The sequence below is a fragment of the Acanthochromis polyacanthus genome, chromosome 5, assembly GCF_021347895.1.
Source record: "Acanthochromis polyacanthus isolate Apoly-LR-REF ecotype Palm Island chromosome 5, KAUST_Apoly_ChrSc, whole genome shotgun sequence".
Taxonomy (NCBI): domain Eukaryota; kingdom Metazoa; phylum Chordata; class Actinopteri; family Pomacentridae; genus Acanthochromis; species Acanthochromis polyacanthus.
Window position 1 is genome coordinate 31,712,800 of NC_067117.1, and position 20,681 is coordinate 31,733,480.

Below are 20,681 nucleotides of genomic sequence, written 5' to 3' on the forward strand. Positions count from 1 at the left end.
TGAATGTTTTTAGAAGGTAATGCAGTGTCATGCGCAGAAAAGTCAATGTGGCTTTAAAACGACTCTTTAAATTAACAAATAAAACAATAGATCTGACACAAACACAGTGTCATGAATTTTATGCTAGTGGATCCCTTTATTAATGTCGTAACAGAAATGCACATGAACACAACAGCACTGCTAGTGTTGCTTCACTGAGGCCACAGGGAAACTGGATCAATCTTATAAAGCGACTGAGTGACTTCTAGCCATTACAAGCCCCACCTGCATCTTCATTAGGCTGACATTTGAAGAGCACTTTCTCAGAATTGGATTAGAGGATTAATTCTGCACTTGTGTGCACTTTGAGGTGTGAATAATTAAAATGCCAGCAGGTGTGGGTTCCATGGTGTAATGGTTAGCACTCTGGACTTTGAATCCAGCAATCTGAGTTCAAATCTCGGTGGAACTGTTAGCACATCTGAAGTCAGAGACGGAGTTTTCACACTGGATGCATCTGCACATAGCAGCTAAAATATGTTAAGCAAAAGGAAAGTTAAATGGGGTATGGAAAGACAAGGAATCAACTAAACAATGATTTTTTGTGGCAAAATCTGGTGATGTCGATTGAATTCTTTGCTTATAATCTATGAAAATTGATTGTATTTCTATGTCAGAGGTGTGGGTCAGTTGTCATGCTGCTACACTGAGCAGAAGGAGAATCATCACTTATTAATCTCTGTACTTTCGCAAAAAACTTCAAATGTCTCAATCTAAGGAGGCCCATATCTCACACCAAGCAAGAGGCTGTTAAATATAACTTTCTGACCCACAAAACACTCAAAAACTCACCATATGGTTGGTTTGGAAGACGTTATGATCTGCACAGATTTCAATTCTCAACCCACTTTTGTATCAGTCTCCCCAAACATGGCACAATAAAACTGAGAAACCGTGTGTTTAGACATATTTGAGCAAAAAATTCAGAAGTCCTGACCGATAACCTTCCAGTCAGTCACAAGCTCACCTCTCTAATCCATAAATGACGACACCGGTGTTGCTGTTGGCTGCTGCAGGAAAAGTGACAGGAGCAGATTCAAATAACTTCGGCCACATCAGAGACATTCTCAGCCTGAGTGTGAACGCTCAGCAATGTGGCCTCATCACATCGGAGCTTCAGTGATTAGAACCCGGAGAGCATCTCTGACACAAGTGCAAAGACTTGTGAAGCATGAAGTCATTCACTATTTATTCGCTGGCCGCCTCAAAGTCCTGGATGACATAACTTTTGAGGGCAGAGCTGCCAGTCAGCTGCTGCAGCATCATAAAAGACAATGAAAGAGTGAAGCTCTTCTACATTTACGGTCTAAACATGTCAGATCTGAGATTTAGTTATTAAATGCTGCAATAAAAGCAGTCCTCCATTTACACAATACAATACAAAAACTTTATTTATCCCCGAAGGGAAATTCAATTTACATTACTGGTCAAAAGTTTTAGAATGCCCCAATTTTTCCAGTTTTTTATTGAAATTCAAGGAGTTCAAATCCAATGAATAGCTTAAAATGGTACAAAGATAAGTGTTAAAAGCTAGAGGGTTTTAAAAAAAGGTTACACAAAACTGAAAAATAATGTAGGTTTCAGAATTATGCAATAAAAAAAAGCCTTTTTAGGGAACAAGAAATAGATGAACGCCTTAAAGCTGTTCTGCAGCAATGGAGGTTGATCAAGCCTTAAAGTTGGTGCTAATAAATCCTACAGGTGTCCCAACTTCTGTCTGTATAAAAGTAGTGTGACACCTTAGCATCAAACCCTCCAGAACATTATTTGAACAGTATTGTACAGCTGAAAGTAATATGTTGCTATAAATATGTAGAGGAAAATGCAATTAACAACAGAAGAGAGACAGACCATATAACACTTCAAAATGTAGGCCTTTCCTACTGAGAAACTATGAGGAAAGTCAAGGCATCAGTACAGTTTTCTTCACCATCAAAAGGCTCAGAAACTGGAGGAAACTCTGACAGGAAGAAATCTGGAAGAGCCAAAGCCACAACAGAATCAGAAGACAAGTTTCTGAGAGTCAACAGCTTCAAACACAGATTAATAGAGGTCGTAGTAAGAAGTCTGAGTTTCAACTGTGAAGAGAAGACTTGGAGTTGCAGCAAGAAAGCCATTGCTAAGATGTTAGAATAAGAAAAAGAAGCTTGTCTGGACCATGAAACACCACCAATGGACTACTGAAGACTGGAAGAAGGTATTATGGACTGATGAATCAAAATTTGAAATCTTTGCTTCATTATGCAGCATTTTTGTACACCGTTCAGTAGGAGAAAGGATGGTTCCTCAGTGTGTGACGTCAACTGTCAGACATGGAGGAGGAAGCGTAATGGTCTGGGGCTGTTTTGCTGAATCCAGAGTCGGTGACTTGTACAGACTGAGAGGAACCCTGAACCTAAACATCTACCACAGCATTCTGCAGCACCATGCAGTACCCTCTGGTATGTTCTAGTTGGTCAGAGGTTCATCCTACAGCAAGATAATGACCCAAAACATAAGTCCAAGCTAAACCAGAACTACCTTAGGAAAAAAGAACAGATGGTGAGCTTGAAAACATGGAGTAGCAGCACAGTCTCCAGATTTAAACCACATGGAGTTGGTTTGGGATGAACTGGAAGAAGATTGAAAGCAAAGCAACCTACAAGTGCCACACATTTATGGGAACTTCTGCTACAGAGTTGGGAAGAACTTTCTGAAGAATATTTAATTTCCATTGTGGAAAGAATGCCATGAGTGTGCTCAGCTGTTATATCTGCCAAAGGCGGTATTTTGATGAGTCAAAACTTTGGAATACATTTTGGTTTCTAAATTGAATTTGTTTTTAAACTTCATTTGATTGTTTGTTCTGTGCTTTCATTTCAGTGTACAATGAGACATCAACATGCATAGTTTTCAATGAAAAAATGGAAAAACTGGGGTGTTCTAAAACTTTTGACTGGAAGTGTAAATGAAAATGTGGAGGTGTTTACATTTAAGTAGTGTTTGTCTGTGTAATAGGCATAAGTGAAAGGTGCAGCAACAAAAAAAAAAGTCTAATTTAATAAGGATGGTCACTCAGCAGCTAAAACCACACTCCAAGAATCCTCCACTGCCTGCAGCTACCTCAGCGCCGGATGGCAATTTTGCATCTGTTACCGACCCTCATCTTGGAGAATTGAGCAATTTAAAGTCAGACGACCTCATGGGTGGATAAACCCAAACAGGCACTCATGGATAGTTTTCCACTTCAGCTCTCCTGAGCCGCTGCTACTTAGTGTAGACCGTGAAAGAAGAAGAAGAAAAAAAGAGTTCACATAATTTTTAAATATATTTTTAAAATACACAAAATATATTAATAAATATCTAATATAAAATAACATCAAGATAACTCAGAATAGCTATAAAATTTAAATGAAAAAAATCAAGAAAATTTAAATTATTTAACATAATAATTAAAATTTGCAAATCTATCATAATTTCATGAATATTTCCCTATTATACAATGCAAATAGATGTAACACAAAAATTCAGCAATTATACAGAAAAATGTGCAGATATTGAAGTGTACATTTGTTAAATGATAGATATCTTGTAAATTATTGAGGTTTTCACAACAAAAATGATGAATGAATGTGTTTTTGTTTGTGTGTGTGATATCTATAGGCACGGCTAAACTATGAAAATACAAATTTAATCATTAAACATATTATTTAATTATATGTATCTGCAGTCAAAATTCAAAAATTGCACAAAAAGCGCATTAAAACCAATAGGAAGGCAAACAAACATTTACTCACCAAAGAAAACTGGACATCGGAATCTGCTGGGGCCCTTTAAATTTAATTAACCAAACGCCAATATTAACCTAAAACCAACTAAAAAAGACTAACAAAGAGCAAAACATACACGTGTAGATGGCCTCTCTTTACTTAAATAATCGTCCTGGCTGTACTCTACACCAGGCATATTAATCAAGCCTCTTTCTGAAGTCTGACACCTTAAAATGGAATTATTCCTAAATGACCACCGACGCACTTATTTGACGGAGTGAATTTAGCTAATTGCTTGTGGAAAAATGCACTGTCTTCAGCATTTCATAAGAGAAGTTGATGAGAGTTTTTTGGAGGCAGCAACTGGCAAAATTCAGTGTTTTTGCACTTTGGCTTCAGTTGAAAGTTGTGACTGTTGCTGCTCGTTTCAAGGCAACAACATTAGAAGATAAGGCATTCGAAGCAGTCACGGTGTGTTCCGAACGTATTTCATGTCCGCGTGCAATGACATTATCAGGTCGATACAAACTTTAAGAACAGATCGCTGATTCGCACGTGGTTCTCTTCGTACTATAATATGTATGCAGCTCTCTACCACCAAGATGGTTGCATTTTCAAACACAGGAGACTCCTGTAGTTGTTTTTGAAAGGCTGTGACTTTGTTCTTTTGACAAGATACAAAAGCTAGTTACAGAATGTGAAGCAGCACTGCCTCAAAGTGATTATTCCTGAGGTGTGTCGAGCACAGTGGGCAGACATAGCACAGGGTTTTGGGGGAATTTTTAATCATTCCTGGGGTTTTTGGGCACCGTGGAGGAGAAACATGGACAAAACAAAGTAGACGTTCGACTACTGGGGAAGTTAGCTGGACTCTTCCACATTAAGCATCAAACTTTCTTGATGCCTTCATGGTCAGCGGGGCTTGGAAATGTTTTTTAACCTGCAGCAGATCAGTTCTTGGACATTAACCTCCTGTGCAGTGGTTTACACTCTACTTTTGACTTCCCACCAACTGAGATAACGAACCCACAGGGGAAGATGTGAAACATTTCAGCTTCCACGTTTAAAAATCCCTTTATGATACAAAGTTTGGGGAACTATGAAAGCAAAGCCGCACACTGTATCATGAAGTTGATTTAACTAAATTTGCTTCATATATTAAGATACTTTGGTATCTGAAATGTGTGTAATATTGTGTGTTGATATTTATAATATTAAATGACTATTATTGCGAGTGTGGTAGGGTTAAAAGCTTTAAGTAAAAGCCTGGACATTTGTCATGAAATCTGTAACTCATTTTAGAGTTATGTTTTATTTGAATTACTCTGATTGAATAATAGATGTAAGCCAAGCTCCTCGTTAAAGTGCATTACGGTCCTGTCCTTTTGTTGTTAGCCTCCAGTAATTGGCCCTTGGAGAGAGATTAGTGCAGTGATAATGGGCGGTGATGGTGATGTAGCCGGTGAAGAACCTCCACATGATTAGTGCTTAATGCAAACGCTGATGCTGGAATCACAGGAGGAACTAATAAACATCTCCCTTTATTCCCACTCCTTATTACCAGTCAGCATCTGCCTCCTAGAAACTGTCGCGCAGCTTTCATTTCAATTAAAGATGAAAATGTCCCATAAATGGTAACATGCAGACGGGTTATATTCCTGTTAAGACATCAGAGGTTTTGCAACTACAGAAGTCCAATTTCTGCTGTTAAAAAAAACATTAATGATTGAGCTAAAAACAGTTTTTTCTTGCAAAAATCTGCTACAGATCAGTACACACGGTGGTGACTCCAGACGTTTTTCTCATGCATCATATAAGTGCAGTGACACACGTTCTCAATATAGTATCTACCGTGCTTTCAAAAAAAATTAAAACATGAATAAATAAATATATAGCAACATATATGCACAACACTATAACAAAATACAGGCTACAAGAAATGTGTAAATGGAACACCCGGTGCAACCAGAAATGTTTAAATGAAAACCTAAAATACTGCAGCAAGTCTGTAAGTATGGAAATATGATGCGACCTATTACCCCTGTAGGAGTAATAAAACACTATACAGGTAACAACAAAATGTGCAAATGGAGCACAAGGTGCAACCGAAAATGTGCAAAATAAACAAAAGCAACACAAAAATGAAATAATGCGGCAAGTTTATATATGTGTGTGTGTGTGTGTGTGTGTGTGTGTGTGTGTGTGTGTGTGTGTGTGTGTGTGTGTGTAAATGATGCAAGAAATAAACACTATATCAGTAGTACTGTCTGTCTAACACTACAACAAAATACTACACTAAAATACAATATAGGTAACAACAAAATCTGCAAAGGTGCAACTATATATGTGCAAAATAAATAAAAAAAGCAAAATACCCCAAACAACGACAAAAAAACTCTAAAATACTGCAAGTTTGTAATATGGAAACATGACAAGTATTAAACACTTTGTCTATTAGCAGTACTGTGTGTTCAGCACTACAAAAAACATATAATACACTAAAATATAAAGCAGGTAGCAGCAAAATGTGCAAATGGAGCACAAGGTGCAGCCACAAATGTGCAAAAAAAAAACCCAACTAAAACAAAACAAAATACTCCAAAAAACAACAAAATCTCTAAAATACTGCAGCAACTTTGTAAATATGTAAACATGATGCAAGTAATTAACACTGTCTGTCTATATATATATATATATATATATATACATATATGTATATATATATATATATATATATATATATATATATATATATATATATATATACTACACTAAAATACAATGCCAGTAACAGTGGATGTGCAAATAGAGCTCAAAGTGCTACCAGAAATGTGCAAAAGAAGAAAAAACTAAAACAAAATACCCCAAAAAACAACAAAAAACCCTAAATTAAATAGAAAAAGCAGAAAGTTTATATATATATATGTATGATTGAAGATAAAATTATTAGTCCCCCAGTGAAATTTTAATCTTTTTTTAGTAATGTTGCTAAGAGACAGACAGAAAAAAAACAGACAAACCAACGCCAGTCATCACATAACTCTGCTGAGTTCCTTGGCAGAGTAAACATAGAAATATATAGCAAGTCTATAAATATATACACCCTGTACCAGTCAGTAGTAGTAGCTTTTTAAGATCCATTTTAAAGATAGTCGAAACTCTTACTGAGTCTTTTATGCTGTAAGTTTATTTCGGGTGACTAGACGCTGTCTGGTGTAGTGGTTCCAATCCCACAACACATCGTTGACATTAATGAAACCTGCAAACAAAGGGTTTATTCCACTATTTTGTATATTAGTGTCACTGATACTCAGCCGAAATGGCACTGATGTTAAATTGGACAAAACCTTGGATATATTTCAGAACAAAGTGAAGGGAAGCGAGAAAAAGCTTCTCAGTCACAAGAAGCACAATTCAGCCTCATTCTGCAACATTGTGTTCTTTTAGCGGAACGTCCTGTGCTGAACTGAAAGTATCCACCAAACATGCTACAAAGCGTCAGCTGCCAGAATGATAAAAGTACTGTTCTGAAACATTGTGTTCACGGCTCCAAATGAAAGATCAGTTTTGATTTCAGGGAATCAGGAAGGTGGATTAAACATGAAAGCAGCCCGATGAGGCTGTGTTTTTAAAAGTGAAATGTCATAATTGTAGGTTTCTCACAAAAGGTATCATGTTTAAGGTCCAGATAATGCCAGCTGAGACTGATGGGAAAGTCTTTAGTCACTCTGCCAAGGAACGTGGTTGAGTTATGTGACGATCGGTGTTGGTCTGTCTGTCTGTCAGCAACATTATTCAGACATGGATTGTGTATTTGGATGAAAGATTACAGTGGTGAAAAAAGTTTCTGGAAATGTGTGAAATATTGCATTGAGAATCACTTTTAGGTCTTCAAGTGGAGTTTCTTTTAGTACAATCACTGCCATAATACTAAACAAATTTTTAAAAGGCCATTAAACACTTAAAATTCATCGGTTCCATTGAGTCAGTTTGGTAAAAAAAATAAATAAATAAAAAATAAAAATCATTTGTATTTGTTTGTGTCTGCCTAATGCAGCCACACCTTTTGAAACACAAAAAACATATTTCCATAAACACTGAATGGTAATATTTGAGATTGTGTAAAATTTTAATGGTGTCCGAAAACTTTTCTCACCACTGCATCTATTTATCCATTATGCAAATTTCTTAAAAACAAAAACAAAAAAATTCTAGACACAAAAATTAAACAGGTGAAAAAGTTAAAAGTTAAATCAGGTGACCACCAAAGTAAACAAGAAAATCACTCAGAGAGCACAGTGCTCCACCGAGGCTGCTCAGTGGTATGATTTCCAACGGCTGAAATCTTGCAAAAAAATCGGATACCAAATCGCGTGACCTAAATGTGTCACGGGTGGCGGGAATTGATAGGACTCAGAAACACCCCCACAATTTAATCAATTGTTCCTCATATGATTTCCTACAGATAAGTCCTGATAAGTCCGCAGCGGAAGATTTGTAGTAGGATCACAATCATGTGATCATCAGCAGGCCGTTGACGTAGTGTTCACTTGTTGTCATGGTTACAGTGATGTCGTCCCGCTATCTGGCAATGACACAGAAATCTTTTACAAATCCATGGATCCAAACTATAAGCTGCATTGCTGACAGAATCTAATCACTTGGTCCTTGTGTCATTTCTGGCTTTCCCTGAAAATTTCATCCAAATCTGTTTGTCCGTTTTTGAGTAATGTTGCTAACAGACAGACAGACAGACAGACAGACAGACAGACAGACATACAAATGTCCGCTGATCATCATACAACTCCTTGCGCCTCCTGGGTGGAGTAACAACATTCATCCTCTGTGGACCATGAATGTCTCGAGAAAATTTGATAGAAATCCACCCAATTGTTGTTGAGTTATTTCACTCTGGGCCAAAGTTGTGGACGGACCGACGCTGACGTAACCAAAAATGCTTTGATAAAATCCTGAAAGCACCGTTTTCAAAAACAACATCTGACCAGTAACAATCTACCTGATGTTCTTCTGCTGAACTCACAGCTTCACTCCTCCACTGGTGCAAGTCCTTGTAGATCATCTGAACTAGTTCTGCACCCACACGGTCAGTAAAGTATTAGTGAATCACAATCCAGCTTATTGATTTCTGCTGACATCACCACAGAAACACACTTCAAAAAAAAGGTAGCATCTGAAGAGGATGAGTCACTGATTTAACCATCAATTCATGTTTTCAGAGGAAGAAAAAAAATGGTTGAGCATGCAATTTTTATCCAATTTTATCCAATTTGCTCCATCTTTCTGAAGGTTGAAGGAGCGATAAAGATGAAAGCAGCTAATTATTCAAATTTATGGACCTCTGTTATGCAAAAGTGAAACGTCAGTCTGTGAGGACACCAACAGGATTTACTGTTAGTCAGAGATCAGCACTATTATCGCCTGTTAAATACAATGACACTGCAGATGGTTTACTGGATCTATACTGACATCGAGTGGCTACACTGCAACAATACAACAAATCAATACATTAAGCACTTCAATAAGGTTCTGAGGTGTTACTTTACCTCTTTGGAAATGTTCTTTATACTGCTAAATATACTGGAAAGTTATAGCTAGTAATTAGATAACAGAATACGATTTTAAATCATGAACATTTCAAACAATATGATGTAATATTATAGATAAGCATGTGTTTCAGTCTCTTGTGCTAAAGCAAGAGTAATTCTAAGGCCTGTAAACAGTTTGATTCCACACATTATTTGTAGAATTCATCGTGTAAACACATGTAAACATTGTTGAGTGCTTCGTAAAAGGGACTATAAAAGGGTCATTCCACAACTGGAGGACATTTGGGCTTGAAAATGTTTGAAAAATTAACTGTTTTACAATTTTCTGCTACATACTGGCTCAGCTTGCACATCAATGGTACCATTTTTATTCCATGTTTGCTAACCTTACTCTAATCACAGTAACAGGGTTGCTAATCCATGCTAATGTTAGCTTTTTCTCAGCAGTAGAAGCTAGATATTTAGCTAGCTGTTACTGCTGACCAAGAGGACAAACTGACTGATGGAAAACAGTCAAAACAATTAGTCTGCTCCTGATAATATGAGGTAGAGTGAGACATTCAATCAAGGCTGACAATGTAATAAAAATATGAACAATAGAAGAGAGGACATAGCTTTTTTTGGAATATCTGTATCATGCGTACTAATGTTAATTAAAGGTGCTTTTAGTGCACAAGTAAAGGTCAAACTGAATTTTTTGTTACCTTTTTACCTACTTCACCCATCTGCTAATTACTTTGACAGTTGATTAACTTACGAAGCAAATGTACCTAATATTTGACATTTCTTAACCTTGTGAGCCCCAAAATCCGGCAGCAATTTGAAAAGGCAGGCTATCTTTTAAGAAAATAATCAGCCCGGTCTCACGGGGATTCGTGAAACTGTCACGTCAGTTTTTGTTTCGGTTTCGTGTGCACCAACACGATGTCGTCATGTTTTTCGTGCCGCTCACCACGAGCGAAACCCGCTGTGGTAATCACATCTGAAAGTGGTTTATACCGGCGGATTCATGACGATCTAAGCCGCCCATCGGCGTTTGCGGCCGCCGCTGCGGCCGCCGGACATTCTTTATATTCCTATGCAAATTCGGCGGATTCATGACGATTTAAGCTGTCCATCGGCGTTTGACATCCAGCCACAGCAGCGGCCGCGGCTGCGGCCGCAAACGCCGATGGACAGCTTAAATCGTCATGAATCCACCGGTATAAACCACTTTCAGATGTGATCCGGCGGCAGTAATGGCGGCCGCGGCGGCGGCCGCAAACGCCGATGGACAGCTTAGATCGTCATGAATCCGCCAAATTTGCATAGGAATTTAAAGAATGTCCGGCGGCCGCAGCGGCGGCCGCAGCGGCAGCCACAAACACCGATGGACAGCTTAGATCGTCATGAATCCGCCGGTATAAACCACTTTCAGATGTGATTACCACAGCGGGTTTCGCTCGTGGTGAGCGGCACGAAAAACATGACGACATCGTGTTGGTGCGCACGAAACCGAAACAAAAACTGACGTGACAGTTTCACGAATCCCCGTGAGACCGTGTTGAAATAATAATAAATCGGCAAAATGACATCTTTTTTCTGTCTGAAAATGAGAAAAACAGAAAGAATTGTTCCGATTTTCAACTTTTGCATGCTTGATAAACTTCTCAGCTGTTACACGGCCTGTTGAAAATGAACCAAATCTCACTATTTCATCAAAATCCCGTTTTACTCCACATCTTAGTTAAAAATTTGCTAAAAAAAAACAAACAAACTTTGCTCTAACCAGATTTCGCTAAAAACACAAACATGCGAGCTCCTTGGTACAACCGAAAAGCCATTAGTGACTCAGTCGTGACCAACAGTCTGGTGGCAAAACTTCAGGGACTTTTCTGATGAACTTGGCTAACTGCAGGCAGTGTGTATAAAATAGATATTTGAAAATCCATCCATCCGTTCTCTATACACCGCTTCATCCTCACTAGGGTGGCGGGGATATTTGAAAATGTAAATGTTAAAAACCTAGAGTATGTAGAGCCACCATATATTTTTCCAGTATTTGTTACACCTGCTGGCACTTGGAAAAATGTTGTACTAGTTAACTTTTTAAATTTCTAATTGTAATTATCAAAGAAATTTATTTTTTCTCGTTTTTGAATTTATGACATTTGTTATATTACAAAAAGCGCAGTTTGTTTTAGTTCTTTTGGAAAACTGTTTGATGATAATTCCAGCGTATCATGTGATTCAATGTTTTCTTCTTCTACCAGCAAAAAGGGTTATGCTAACATGTTGTGGGACTCACGTTCAATGCATAATAATTATTTAAAATATTCTGTTGAATAAAAAAAATGTTCCCACAATTACAAGAAACATCAATGGAAAAGAAGGAGATTTAAATTTCATTTGAACCGTTTGATTTTAGATCCAATTTGGTCATCTTTGGGATGGGACAAGAGAAAAAGGGCTTTTTAGGGAGAACTCAACTTATTTGGCATTTTAAAAAAATATTTTCAAACACTTTTCTCCTAGTGTTTTTTGTCTCAGGACAAGTAAATTTACATTAACAACTGCATGTTTTAGTATTCTGTAAATGGATTATTTGAAATTTGATGTAAAATATCCTCCAATTCTGGAATGACCCATAAATTCAAAGAATTTGCAGCTCATTTAAGCACTAAACAGGCCTCAGGTCTAGAGCTACATTTTGACATAAGGCCCATTAGAAGTAAATAAAAAACAATGTGTTTTCTTCTATTTCTATTAAAACCAGTCAACACACAATGAGCTTTTGGGGTCTTAATTTGCCACATTATTAACACAACTTGCCCAACAGTATACAAACTTCATGTACTTACAACTAGCTCAGTCTGCTTGTGATTTCACACTGCAAGAGGTTTACTTTGAGTGCATTTATATTGGAGGGAAAAATTAGCTTCCCGTTTGTCTACAGAAAACTGTAAACTCCTAAAACAAAACATACATTTAGAGCAGCCTGACCTGCATCGTGCATCAACCAGAACTGAGCACTGACATTTCTAAAAGTTTCTGAGGAAAAATGGTGTTAGAATTTTCACACTAAATGAAAAACACAGCTTCTTTCTGCAATTACCTTTTTTTATTTCAACCAAATGAAAACCAATGTTTACACATCTGAGCAGGATTTACTCCCAAGTTCCACAAAAAAATTCTAAAAAAATACATATAAAAAAGACTCAACTAAAACCATCCAACACAATCTCAACATTAACAGATCAACAGGTTTGGAGTAACTCTGAGATTTTTGTTCCAGGGAACCAACATAGTTAAATGAGGAATTTCAAAATCCATACTCACACAAACCCCCCCTCATACATAATGGTTCTTTAGTCCACTCACATCAGGCCGAGACATGGTTACATATCTTACAGAGATCTGAAGCAGTTCAGCTGTGACGGGGACCAAAGGGTAATCCAGTAAAATTTGGTTTTCAATTTCGTGGCCTCACATTTCAAACTGTGGGGAATAATTAATGGCTGCACTGAAAAACACGGGTTGAAATATTCAGAATATGCAGAGAAATGGAACTCAAACGTGGCCTGATTTCGCCATAATCCCAAAATCAATCAGTTTGCCCAAATTAAAAGAAAAAATAACACGTCTGTCTTTCCAAAAAGACCTCGTTTCTTTCCTTTACTCAAAACATGTTTTTGAAACTTCACTGTCAAATTACAGGACGATGTTGGCTAAAGTCTGAACTTAGTGGGATGAAAACCCAATCCCTTGGATCTGAAACTTCCCCGCTGGCACAAACCCTTCTTCACAGTGGTCGGAGTTTAACCCACCCTAAGGGGCGGAGCTACGAGGACGACGCCGTCTCCTCTGACGAACAGCATGGGGATGTTCCTCTTGGTCGACTGAAAGGACAGAAAAATAAAGCCTTTTAATGGGCATGATGGAATACATGTTGCAATCATTTCAGTGTTCACATGAGACTTTCAGAATTTTGCCAACCAAATCTGACAAAAAGCATCCAAACACACACATTTCTTTAATACAATAGATGCAAAAAATGCATAAAAATAGAGGCAAACAGATGTAAAGTGTCTACTGTGCATCTTCTCTTTCTACAGAGTGCACATCTTCCGTGAGAATATGAAGCACTCTCATAGTTTCAAAGTATTAAAAGCAGCATTAGAAATGCTACTTTATAAGACGATTGATGCTGCGTAATCAGAGAAGAGCCACTACTAACTAAACAGACAACCAGACCTGGTAACAATTCTCTATCACTTTACTCATAGAACACATAAATGAATGCATTCCTATTAATTATATTACTTTAGAATATTTATTTTCTTTTTTTGATGTCCCTACATTTTTGCACTAACCCATTTGCTGCTGTAAAACTGCAAATTTCCTCTCTGTAGGAATAATTTATGCTTGTCTTACTAATGGAGGGCCACGCATATTTTCAACATTTTTTCCAAACAGTTTGCCTACCAATCATGACAAAATCTAGAGTGATGCTTAAAAAACGCAACTTCATCCTGGACATTCAGAAATTTCAATACAAAAATGACATTTTTGATAACTTGGTCAGTGGAAACGTCCTCTTCTGAACATCAAAAAACCACACAGGAAAAGTTTATCCACCATGTTAGAACGAACAAACTCTGGTCTCACAGATACAGAACTTTCTGAACGTGTGAGATTCCAAACATCACACATGTACCACGGCTTTAATGGTCTTAACATATCTAAACTCGAAAAGCACTCAGACAGCGCTGTACTCCACCAAGGCTGTTCATTCCCTCATATTACAATGTCAGAAATGCAGCATTTTATTTAGAAAATAAATAAAAAACACCCCCACAATTTCATTAATTGTTCCTTGTATCATTTTTGACGGACAAGTCCTCAGCAGTGGATTTTTAGTAGGAGCACAATTGTGATCATCAGCAGGCAGCTGATGTAGTGTTCACTTGTTGTCATGGTTACAGTGACACTGTGCTGCTATCTCTCAATGATACAGAAATCTTTCACAAATCCGTGGATCCAGACTATAAGCTGCATCACTGACAAAATCTAATCACTTGGTCCTTGTGTCATTTCTGACGTTCCTTGAAAATTTCATCCAAATCTGTTTGTCTGTTTTTGAGTAATGTTGCTAACAGACAGACAGACAAACCAACGGCGATCGTCACATAACTTCGCCGTGGTGTAACTAAGAAGCATGACAGTGACACTCACCAGTGTCAGAAAGACACCACAAATGTGTTATGTATTTCATGTCTAAAACGTACAGATGGTGGTACAAAAGCACTATTCTATTGTTTCAAATCAAAAATGGGTTCTCAGCAAAAAGAAACAAGACTGCAACAGGAGAAATAATCGCTGCAGTACCTTGTAAAGTTCTTCATAAGTCTCCTCGTCGATCTCCACCGTCGTCACCGTCTCCTCCACATCACCCAGGATCATGTTCAGGTGCTGATCGTAGGCCTGGCTCAACCGAAAAACAAACATGCAAACAGGAAGAATAACTTAGCCATGTTTAAAACAGAGTTTCAAAATAAACCACGAGTCACCAAAGATTCTCAAAGAATTTCTCAGCATGCCACACTGACTGCTCTCATGTCCAGGACTGTTAAACTAGAATACAAATAAATCAAGGTCAACAGCTTACATGCAGTCGGCCGCGAAGCTCCCGGTCGTTCCTCATCTTGACGTAGATCCGCTCATCGAGACTGAGTCTGATCAGATCGAGGGGCTCCTCAACTGTGTTGGTAGTTGGTTGCTGCAAGCACATTAAAGATAGAAGCTTTTAATGCTACTAACCATCCTCAAAGACAAAAACTAACTGCACCACTGCTGCCTCTATTGCTCCCTGATGTAATTAAACCAAGTGACGCACAGATCTGTTGCAATCTCTAACAAAACCCAGAGCATCATTTCTGAGAAGCTGTTTGAAAAGATATTTCCAAAACCATCACCGACTCTTATAAACAAATGCAGTAATATTCTGTCTGCTGCCGCATGGAAACCATTTCTATTTGTTTCACAAGTTACAGCTTCATTTCTTAGTAGCTCCAGATCAGTAACGCCAATACAGACGAACAAACAGTAACTAAACTTCATCGTTTTGATTCACATTTACCAAACAGGAAGCTAGCTAAGAGATGTTTAATGTGCAGCTGACTGCAACTAAAAACTCAGTTCGGAAACATCTCGCACTACTTCACCATGAATTTATCTTTTTAGATTCTCTGTTGTTGCATTAACAAATCAGTGAGATACCTGGGGGGACATTTTCATCATCCATTGGAGCTATCGCGTTACAGTTTATAGTTTCTATGTTCACCAATATTTTAAAAAAAAAACAGGTGTAAGCAACCCATTTTCTCAGTTGATGAGTTACTTCCTTACTCTGTAAAATATCAAAAATGGTAAAAATCACTCATCACATTTTCTTAATTTATCATTCTTGCTGTCTCCATCAAATTTCCTATTTTATCCACACTAAAAATGTTTAGTTTACAATAATGGAAACAGAATAGCAGCAAATGCATGCACATTAGAGAAGCTGAAACATAAGAAGATTTACCTTTTACATTGTTATGTTAAGTTCAATCAATTATGCAGAGCTATCTTTCAAATGATTAATTTATTGGCTATTAGAATCAAATCTGGACCTTCTCAGCTAACTTGCCTTAAGTAGTCAAACACATTGGTGAAATAAATCAGAATTTGTTCTTGAAAAGTCATGCAGCTCATTTATATTTCAGTAAATTGCAGTAAAATGTGGAACTAATTCTGCTTTGAAACATAAAGCAAACTTCTGTGGCAACACCTGGAAGACAGACTGGAAAGAAATGAACACAAGGAATGCAGCTGTGGAGAAAAATGCAGTCCGTTCTTCTCACAAAAACACACCTAACCTAGTCATTTACCATAAATATCAGAGCTTTTAAATTCATGTTGGATGTTAGTGCAGCCAGAAGCACATATTTTTAAAAAAAATCCAAACTCTAATATTAGCTGCCATCCAACGTGAAATAAACAAAACGGAGAACCTGTAAACGGTGCTATTTTACATTTAATACCGTTAATCTGTATTTTAGTGAATTTATCTGAGCAGTAGCGTCAGTCCAACAACGGTTTGAAGTTAGCATCACATGCTAGCAAGGCTAACTCAGCTAGCTTGTTTAACAGGCCGCTTCGCGCTTTTAACGTATCAACAACGAACAAACAAAGGCGATAAACACAGAGAACAAAGCACACGAGTAAAACTGCTTGTCGGTTTTCTTTGGAGATAATTAAATTTACGCTTCGTTTATAATAACAGGATAAATTAAATGGAGCTGCACCAACCTGCTCTACTTCGTCCGCCATGATTTTTGAGTCTGCGTAGCGTCAACTGACCGGTACGCAGGTTGCCAGATCTGTGGAAAAACGCGTTTTCACATAGTACCAAGGAAACGATGCAAGATACAGATCTATACTTCCGTTTTCAAGACATTTCTGCAGTATTAACATAGCGCATATTTAGTGTAATGATCTGCACGAGTGTGATTTTTCATTTAAGCTTAATTCTTTAAACTAATCTGTTTCTTGTTCACTCTAAAGTACTCATTTTGGGTGATGTTTTTTCAAACTATATCTGCAGAAACATGAAAATAGATACTACTAGATGAGCCCTCAGTAGAGGGCAGAACCACGCCCTCTGCTGGCGAAAACCCTGTCCTCCCTATACAACTGATGCAATATGTATTAATTTTGATCATCGTACGTATCTCCCTCCCTACTTGATCTGCTGACCTGTAACTCCACAACTGAGCAGGGGACCTTAGACTGATCTTCAGTGCCAAGTTTGATTATCCTGACTTCAGCGGTTGCAGAGATATCGGATCGGACATAGCCACATCCATACATCCATACATCCATCCATCCATCCATCCATACATACATACATACATACATACTTACCCAGCCAGCTACCACACCGAATGCAATAACCCCGCCGACGAACCCGTCAGGCGGGGTTAATAAAAAGACAATAGAAAATAATAAATTAAGTAACAGTCTGAAATAAATGCAATAAAAAAAATGTGGTGTAATCTTTGAAAATAATAAAATAGCATACATTTTGCAAAGATAGCTTGTTTGGTGTGTTAAGATGACTGTAAAATTAGCAGTGTAACCCATGTTGCACTTCTGCATTATTGCACATTACTGAACATTTGCAGAAGTGTAGTACAAAAAGTACAAATAAGGCACAATTGTGTGTAAACGTATGACTAAGTTCAGTATTTAATAAATACAAAGTGCACATACACTACTGTTCAAAAGTTTGGGGTCACTTGGAAATGTCCTTACATTTTAAAATAAAAGCATTTTTCCCCATGAAGATAACATGAAATTAATCAGAAATACAGTCTAGGCATTGTTAATGTGCTAAATGACTATTCTAACTGGAAACGGCTGATTTTTAATGGAATATCTCCATAGGGGTTCAGAGGAACATTTCCAGCAACCATCACTCCTGTGTTCTAATGCTACATTGTGTTAGCTAATGGTGTTGAAAGGCTAACTGATGATTAGAAACCCCTTGTGCAGTTATGTTAGCACATGGATAAAAGGGTGAGTTTTCATGGAAAACATGAAATTGCCTGGGTGGCACCAAACTTTTGAACGTCACAGTATATGCATTAGAATTTCTGTAAATGTAACAGTCATCTTAGTGCTGAAGATTACTCAGGTTTACAAAACTGATGACAAGCATTTTGATTTCTTCACAATAAAGTTTAAGAAATATTTTTTTAATATTTACACCCTCTGTGTGCATTCTGGCTTTCTATCAAACAAAGCTTTGATACACATCATGCAAGTTTATTGTACACTACTGGTCAAAAGTTTTAGAACACCCCAATTTTTCCACTTCTTTATGGGAATCCAAGTAGTTCAAGTCCAATGAATAGCTTGAAATGGTACAGAGGCAAGTGGTGAACTACCACAGGTTAAAAAAAAAGAGAAAAAGGCAAGGTTACCCAAAACTGAAAAATAATCAACATTTCAGAATTATAAAAAATGCCTTTTTCATTGAACAAGAAATGGGTTAACAACTTAAAGCTGTTCTGCAGCAATGGAGGTTGATCAAATCTTGAAAGTTGGTCCTGCCAAACCTTACAGATGTGCCAAGTTTTCTTGATTACTTACAACTCCCTCCGTCTGCCTAAAAATAATGTTGGAACACACTGTGACACCATACCCTCCACAGCATTATTTGAACAGTATTGTACTGCAGAAAGTAGCGTGTTGCTATAAAAATGGTGAGGAAAAGGCAAATAACAACAGAAGAGAGACAGACCATAACACTGAAAAATGTAGGTCTTTCCTACAGAGAAATTGTGAGGAAAGTCATTGTATCAGTGAGAACAGTTTTCTTCACCATCAAAATTTGTTCTATGCTTTCATTTCAGAGACATTAACCTGCATAATTTCTAACAGAAAAAAACTAGAATAACTGGAGTGTTCTAAAACTTTTGACCACTCACAATAAAATGGTGTAAATAAAGCTGTTTTTTCCCCATATTTATTGCTATATTAAGAATAGAGGTGTTTTCACCAGGCTACTGGAATAACCCTATTTGGGGGAAAAAATCTATGAAATAATAATTCTTGTATGATTAGGGTTATTTTGTAAGGGAGTGTGTCATCAAAAGTTTTTTAAACAATTCTTTACAAAATAGCGATAGCCATGTGAGACTTTCTCGTATGACGCAACACTGACAAAAGCCTGTATTTATGCTTTGCTTTATGCGGAGCTTTGTCGTGCTGATTTAAATGTTCAAACAAATGAGTTGTGTTGCCTCACCCATGATCCTGTTGCCAAACTATTTCCATACTACTTTGCATTTCTTATTTGCAACCAAATCTTCTTTTTCCTGCTGTTTCACCTGTTCCTTTGCATGTCAACAAACCCATCCTTTTAAATAAAGTTATTCAGGATCAAGAGACCCCTAATATGGAGTAACTGATCTTATATATTTTAATGATGAAAAATTGGAGCTGTGCAATATTTCTTTTTGAGTCTATCAGCAAAAAAGTTGTATCACATGATGCTAAAACGATACATTGTGCAGACCTAGTGACTTCAATAAATTTTCTGTTATTTTTTTCTGTATATCAAGACATTGTCAGAGATAATGCATTTGTGCTAAGTTTCACTGAAGACAATGAAGGATTCTGCTGACAGAAGCACGGCTGGTCCACGGACTCTCTGGTGTCGCCCATTCGTGACCAACCTCTACATGGAGGAGGTGGAAAACAGAGCTTGTTTAAGGGAACATCTTGGAGCCACTGGGACAGATGGACAACACCTGGGTCAAAATCAAACTCCAACAAGCAGAACCCTTCACAGAGCATATTACCTCAATGGATAGCAACATCAAGTTCACTCAGGCAGACATGAAGGATGGTCAGCTGCCTTTTTTGAACTGCACAGTGCATATAGAGCTCCGGGAGATGACGTCACACAATCCCAGCACGCAACAGTCGAAATCAAAACACCGCCATATTGGCAGGGAGGCGCGCTGTTTAAACTACTGCCAGCTAACTCCTAAACGTTCTTCAGCGTCGACATCAGAGATATGGTGGACAGTTGTTGCGCCCCGGGATGCCAGAACAGCCGAGGACGAGCAAAGGGGAGAGCATTTTATCGGATTCCCAAAGATCCTGAAAGACGACAGAGGTGGATCACTGCCATAAAACGCGCAAGAAGCGAGCAGAAGAAAACGGAGCGGTGGGAACCCACAGGCAACGGATTCCGCTTATGTAGCGACCACTTTGTATCATGTACAGAATCCATTTCCTAAGCTTTATATCTGATCGTGTAATTTCTAGCAATATGATGCTGATATGTTTCATGTTAAGTCAACTAAGAGACATCTGCAATTACTAAACCTGTATGGTTTAAGCTACACTTACCCTCCCAGTGACGACAGCGATATCCTTCGCAGGAAGACTCCAGATCTGAATCCCGGTGACAAAGTTAGCCTGTGTCCATTTATACCCCTCAAGGCTTTTATACGCTTTAAGAGATTCACCGGAGTAGGATGAAGGAAAATTTATCAGGTAATTGTAGATGTCAGGGTACCGCAGGTGCGGTAAAAGGTCCGCTCCAACCGCCTCAAGATTCTTAAATAAGATACCGGGGGCATGATATGGATCAGATATGTTTAGTTTGTCCAGTTTGTTTGTATATTTTATAATATCGTCTGATTTAAAATGAAAAGTAAACTCAGACGGCGTAAATTTTCTACCAGCGCCATTCATTTTGAAGCGGAGTTTCCTGCCAACATGGCGG

At 37.9% G+C, this 20,681-nt stretch overlaps 1 protein-coding gene and 1 non-coding gene across 2 annotated transcripts; one reads left to right on the forward strand and one right to left on the reverse strand.

Moving 5' to 3' along the window:
• Positions 1–379: 379 nt before the first annotated feature.
• On the forward strand, positions 380–451 carry trnaq-uug (transfer RNA glutamine (anticodon UUG)). Its single transcript has one exon. It is a non-coding gene; the product is annotated as a tRNA-Gln (tRNA).
• Positions 452–12,433: 11,982 nt separating this feature from the next.
• lsm3 (LSM3 homolog, U6 small nuclear RNA and mRNA degradation associated) lies at positions 12,434–16,799 on the reverse strand. Its single transcript, XM_022198765.2, has 4 exons — positions 16,688–16,799; positions 15,003–15,113; positions 14,723–14,818; positions 12,434–13,233 (listed from the first exon to the last, which is right to left on the reverse strand). The coding sequence occupies exons 1-4, from the start codon at positions 16,706–16,708 to the stop codon at positions 13,153–13,155; spliced, it is 309 nt and encodes a 102-aa protein (XP_022054457.1). The 5' UTR covers positions 16,709–16,799; the 3' UTR covers positions 12,434–13,152.
• Positions 16,800–20,681: the final 3,882 nt, after the last annotated feature.

Coding starts and splice junctions, on each gene's coding strand:
- lsm3 (XM_022198765.2), bottom strand. CDS start 16,708: ATGGCGGACGAAGTAGAGCAG. Junction 15,114..16,687: donor TGGCGGACGAAGTAGAGCAG/GTTGGTGCAGCT, acceptor ATGTGCTTGCAG/CAACCAACTACCAACACAGT. Junction 14,819..15,002: donor AGCTTCGCGGCCGACTGCAT/GTAAGCTGTTGA, acceptor CGGTTGAGCCAG/GCCTACGATCAGCACCTGAA.